At 46.5% G+C, this 6,000-nt stretch overlaps 1 protein-coding gene across 1 annotated transcript in view; it reads left to right on the top strand.

The window, feature by feature from the left end:
• Nucleotides 1-196: 196 nt before the first annotated feature.
• LOC144741476 (unconventional myosin-IXb-like) overlaps nucleotides 197-6,000 on the top strand; it is a 27,922-nt gene continuing 22,118 nt past the window's right edge. Inside the window, 3 exon segments of the mRNA XM_078623999.1 lie at nucleotides 197-357; nucleotides 535-754; nucleotides 868-1,377. Coding sequence (XP_078480125.1) covers nucleotides 197-357; nucleotides 535-754; nucleotides 868-1,377 — 891 coding nt within the window.

Raw genomic sequence — 6,000 nt, 5'->3', positions numbered from 1 at the left:
GCTCCTCTGATATTTCTGAACCATTCAGGAGTATTTATTATCTTCTTGACAGTTGATACGCCGCATCTTCATCATGTTTCAATCTCCATGGAGAAACACCACGTGTCATTAAAGGAATGCCTGATCCTTCCAGGTGCTGTGTGGTGAGAGGGAGGCAGCGGGTGCGGCATGCTGAGGCAACTCCCCCGGACCCAGGATGAGTGTCAGAGATGGCGGCGCCGCTGTGGCAACGAGTGCAGGTGGAGGAGGAGGAGAGGGAGGTGGGGCAGCTGCCCCCAACGACCACAATGGCCGCTCATACACGCTCCAGATTTACCCACGACTGGCCGCACAGTCCTCCACCGTCTGCAGTCTGAGGTGTTACAGCTGTGGATGTTTTTGTGGGCAGTGAAGAAGAAAAATAGAAATGTTGATGTTAATATTATCAATAATAATCATAATAAGAAAAATAATACTTATTATTATGGACCTTTTAAATATTTTTGTATTCTGCTAAAACATCAAACTCATGATGGCTGAAAATGTTCTCATCAGGGTTGAGAAGGATGCAACAGCAGCCTCGGTGATCTCGGATGCTGCCTCGGCGCTGGGGCTGGACCCTGGCCGCCTGTATGTGTTGGCAGAAGTGAAGGAATGTGGCGGTGAAGAGTGGGTCCTCGAGGCCGGGGACCTTCCGGTACAGAGGTTTCTGCTCTGGCCTCGGAAAGCCCAAGAGCAACACCCTCAGAGCTTCGGCTTCTACTTCCTATTACAGGTGGGGGGTGGCGTCACCAAATTCACACTGCAGCTTTAGCTTCCTCTTTGTTGTCTTTCTGCTGATTTTGATTTTGACCTCTCTCTTTCTCTCTCCTCCCTCTTCGCCTGCAGGAGAGGAACAATGATGGCTCTATCCATTACGTCCACCTCCCACCTCTGTCCAAAGAACAGGAGGCACAGCGGCTAGCCGCTCGGGGTTTCCTGCCCCCTCCACAGGATGACTTTGCAGACCTCTGCAACCTCCCCATGCTAAACGAGGACAGCATACTCAACAATCTGCGCACACGCTTCTACAAGAAAAAGATCTACACCTACGCTGGCAGCATTCTCATTGCAATCAACCCCTTCAAGTTCCTGCCCATCTATAACCCCAAGTACGTCAAAATGTACGAGAACCACCAGCTGGGCAAACTGGAGCCTCACATCTTTGCAATCGCAGACGTGGCCTACTATGCCATGCTCAGGAAAAGAGTCAACCAATGTATCGTCATCTCTGGAGAGAGCGGCTCAGGCAAGACGCAGAGCACCAACTTTCTGATCCACTGTTTGACTGCACTCAGCCAGAAGGGCTACGCCAGCGGCGTGGAGAGGACCATCCTGGGAGCTGGACCCGTGCTGGAGGTGAGGCATGACCAGATAACATACATTAGGAATCAGTCGATTGCTCCGTGTCTCCAAATTCTGCAAAAGGAAGTTACCGTTTGTGGAAAGACTTCTCATTTTTAAGGATTGTATGACTCAGCCAGAATGATGCATTTGTGGTTTTTCTTATATTTTTAAACACATCTGGGTGAAAGGTGTCCAGAGTTTGTCCAGTCTGTGGTGTCCTCAATGACATTGCTAGGTATTTAATCCTATCCTGTGTGTGTGTGTGTGTGTGTGTGTGTGTGTGTGTGTGTGTGTGTGTGTGTGTGTGTGTGTGTGTGTGTGTGTGTGTGTGTGTGTGTGTGTGTGTGTGTGTGTGTGTGTGTGTGTATACGCGCGCACGCGCGCGCACTGACTTAAGACAGTCCTCAACGAGAAACTACCACACATGGACAAAAGAGGCAAAGTCCACACAGATATATTCAGAGATCGTGTCATGGACCAAAAAGTGTCGAGGTTGGTGGTTGCGAACCATGACAACATCCCAGGAAAGACAAGAAGGAAAATGTCTTTTCAGGCTGCTTCTTTTTTGTGCGTGGGCTGATCTGATGGGGCGTATGTGTGCAGTGTTGAATACTTTAGCATAAAGACTGTGTTCCCCACAGAAAGGGAAGTTACTTTTTAAGGCTTCAAAATGTCCCATTGCGTTTGTAAATTTTTTGACTCTTTTCAGCAAGTCACTTCCTTAAAAAACTTACCTAAATACACATTTCTCGATTATTAGTGTATTTATGTGTCGTGTTGAAACCAAGTGTGAGCAGCTGTGAAATGCAAACGGACACAGGCTTCATTAGCTTTCACCAAGAACTTGTGCCCCGTTAAAGGTATATATCATCTGATATATACGTGACCACAACCAGAGTGGACTTCACATGGGTATGTTTCATCCTGTAATAAGAGACGAGGTCTCATCCACATTCACATATGGAAGAATTTACCTCCAGTCAGATGTGGAGCCGGGTTATTATTGCAAAGTCATTTTCAGTATTTATGTCCCTCCCACACTCCCTCAACAGCAATATGTCACTGACAACTGTCCACGTAAATGTCTAATTTCCACATTATGGACCGTAACACTGTGTAGGTTAGATTATATTTTCATAAATACTTCCTGTTAGCAAGACTGAAGTTCTGCTTCATGTGCAGAGGTCCACTTCCTCTGAATATCTCTTGGGAGAAAGTCCCAGTAACTGTGTTTAACTAGTTTGAACTAAAGCCTCTTTGTCGTGACCTGCAAGTAAATCTCTAAATATTTTATTTTTCTGTAAGACGGCTAAAAATAGAGCTTTTACCATGAAAACCATATGTGGAATGTCTCTTACTGAGAGAAAAAAAAAGTGCTCATAACTAGTGTAATGCCAGTGTAGTAACTTGCAGTATCCATCCATCATTCGTCAGATAGAGTTTGTCCCAACATCCCCTCGGTGCTCGAGCCCCCACTTGTGAAAGTGCTGCGACCTTCAGCCGAACAAGTGGAGCTCTGGTGCCTTGATGTGTGTCAGTGTGTTACTGACGGAGAGAGGAAGGCGGTGGAGAGAGGTTTTTTTTCCCCTTCCATCAGCACAGTTCTGGTCCCTTTGGCAAACACAAGGCCACTCCGCCGCGCGCTCCCAGAATGCCGCGCTGAAGGGCTGTCCAGAGCTGTGGTTGCAGAGGGAGACAGGGAGACGGGATTCAGAGGAAGCAGAGATTGGATTCCATCTGGGAGCAGTCAGTCAATCATTCTGGCTTTTGAGCAGTCTTTCCTCTGGCAGCCTTACATCTCCATTTGCATTTCACTCCGAACACTTCAAGCATCAACGCAGACTGTAGCATTTAACTCATGTTGTCCACACTGTGGAGCAGAATTCTCACAAGATGGCTGACGTGCAACTAAAGACATAGAAAGAGGATGCAATCACTCCCAAAGTTATGCTCCCTGCAGTTTCTCCCCACACAACTTGTCTGCTCCTTGTGGTTGCTTCCTGTGACAAGTTCCAGTCAAAGTTTCACACATGGACCAGTGCTATTTTTAGCATGATTCACCTTTTTTTTTCTCTTTTTTTCTTGTCAATGTTTTTGTTGCTTTGAGTGCTGATCAGGTTACAGTGGTAGAACATGTACTCTGTCTCTCTCTGTGTGTGTGTGTGTGTGTGTGTGTGTGTGTGTGTGTCCTCCAGCTATAGGGGAGGTCTCAAGGAGGCCTGGGTCACATTTTGAGGAGATGAGATCATCCGTTGTGGTGCTGGGCTCGTTGCTTGAATGGGCCAAGTCCGAAACCGCTTTGGAAAGCAGCTGTCCTACTTTAGTAGACGGTGGTGAAGTTCACCAAGAACCCCCCGAGGAGTCCGATCGTACAATGGGACTGGTGAAGTCAAACCACTTCCTCCTCACCTTCTGCGGCGTGAGCAAACGGAGGGACTGAGCGTCTCACCTGCTGGAAATGAGTATTTCACTGGTGAACTGGTCCAACTGGTCGATCCTCTGCAGGCTGCTCTGTTTTCCTTCACAAGGCTTTGAGGCACATTTATTCTTTGTCAGCAGGTCCCCCCTCTGCTGCAAAGATTTTGTTTACACATCAGGATACTGCAGTTATGTGGCAAGAGCAGGGATTCCTGCCCTGGTGTATTTATCACATACCCGACGTAATATCACCCGGATAGAATCAGAGTAATTGATCATATGCAGGAGAACTTCTTCTTCCTCCGGTGTTTGCATTCTACCGTCTGGACCGTGCCACTTTGTCTCACAACTTCAGACAGGAAGTTCCTATCATCCGGAACCCTCTTGAACAGGAAGCAGTTACGACATGGGAAGTAACTGCAGTAGTTCTCTCCTGTTCGCCCACAGCGTCGGGGGGTGTGGATAGACCCGAGTATTGTATTGTATTGTATTTTACAGGAAGTGCAGGGGGAGAAGCTGACCATTTTGTCTGCAGATCCTTAATTCCGCCTCTATATTTGTTCTGGCTGGGTGGCATTGTTTACAGTATGGAAAAATCAGACAATACTTGTTGCATCACACTCTTGTTCATCCACACACACACACACACACACACACAGCTGACATATAGCAACATGTCGCAGCCCATTTCAGGGTCTATTCATGGGACTGTGGCCACACCACAAGCTGGGGTTTGATGTGGGACCCGTCTGAACATGGGTGGAGCCGCTGGAAACGTCCCCAATCTGGTAAAACACCAGACCACAAGAGAGGAAAAATTGAAACTATTCCATCCTTCACCCCTGACGCTTGCTCTGCCTGTTCACAATAAATCATTAGAACTTATTAAGACTGTAAAAGTACCAATTCCTTGCTAATAAAACAACTGTAAAACAAACTCAAGCTGACAGTAAGAAGATCAGACACTTCACACGCCTCCCTCTTCATGCAAAATGACTTTAAAACCCATTTCCCATCACTCCCCAGGACCTGTAAATGAACTCTGATGCGAACGAGGTGGAGAACAGATTTGACCTGGATCTGCTTCATTGTGCAGTTCCGAGGGTGACAGAGTGTCTGTTCATTGCAGCTCGGCCGTGACACCACTCATGATTACACACATGATGTTCAAACACTCGTGTGGTCATTACCACTCATGATTACACACATGATGTTCAAACACTCGTGTGGTCATTGATGATTGAGCTCAACACAGCGTCAAAGATGGAGATCGTTCCTGCACTGAATTACGGCTGAGTTGTGACCTCTGAGCTTCAAAGCTTGTGACTGCTCTTCCTGTTTGTCTCTTTACTGAAAATTGAAGGATTTTCTTTGTGTGACTGCATTTGTTTCCTTTCCTGAGGAAAATATAGCACATGTTACGTATCGGTCGTCTCATGGAATTACACCATGGCGCGGTGAAACCGATCCTTTGTTGACTAGCTTGCAGCAACAGCAATCACCAGCTGCATACTGAAGCAATTACTCTTTTCGCTCCAAGACATCATTACTTTATTTTACTGGGCTGCCGCAAGTTAGTGCACGACTGTATTTACCTCTGTGGATGACGCACTGCTGTTTATTTGGCATCATGAATGCACGTGTTTATTTGATTAATTTTCCATAAAAATGAACGTCCTTCAGAATATCTAATCTATTTGGACTATTTTGTCCATGAACACCTGTTAGTATTTCTGTGGTTCAGATAATTCATAACTCAAATGAAATTAGGCATATGCCTGATATGTAAATCATCTGCATACAGAGCACATTATACTAAATGTGCCTCTGTATAAGTTGGTTCAGATGAACAGTCACCAGAATTTAATTGAAGCATCAGATCTCCAGAGCGCTGTCGACGCGCTCATGTCAAAGAACCCACTCTTTGTTCTCAGCACCGTTGCGTTAAGCTGCTGGGGTTCATGTGTGATCGGTGTGATACTGTGCCGGCTTGAAGTCGGGCCAAGTGCAGTGGAGGAACCGTGTAGAGACGCGGTTACATTCACGCTCTGCCAGCGTCCATGTGATCAAACCATAGTGTTTATTTACAGTCAGTCATTGCTCAACACACCACCGGCTCAACATGAATGCCACCGGTGATTATTCTTAGTAATATTGTGCAGATTTTAACCGGCAGCCTGACATGCAAATGAGTCGTCTATGAATGTCAGTTGGCGT

The sequence above is a fragment of the Lampetra planeri genome, unplaced genomic scaffold (assembly GCF_965212315.1).
Source record: "Lampetra planeri unplaced genomic scaffold, kcLamPlan1.2.h2 scaffold_567, whole genome shotgun sequence".
NCBI classification, from domain to species: Eukaryota; Metazoa; Chordata; class Hyperoartia; order Petromyzontiformes; family Petromyzontidae; genus Lampetra; species Lampetra planeri.
The sequence above is the reverse complement of the archived record's forward strand: the minus strand, read 5'-3'. Positions and strand labels throughout refer to the sequence as shown.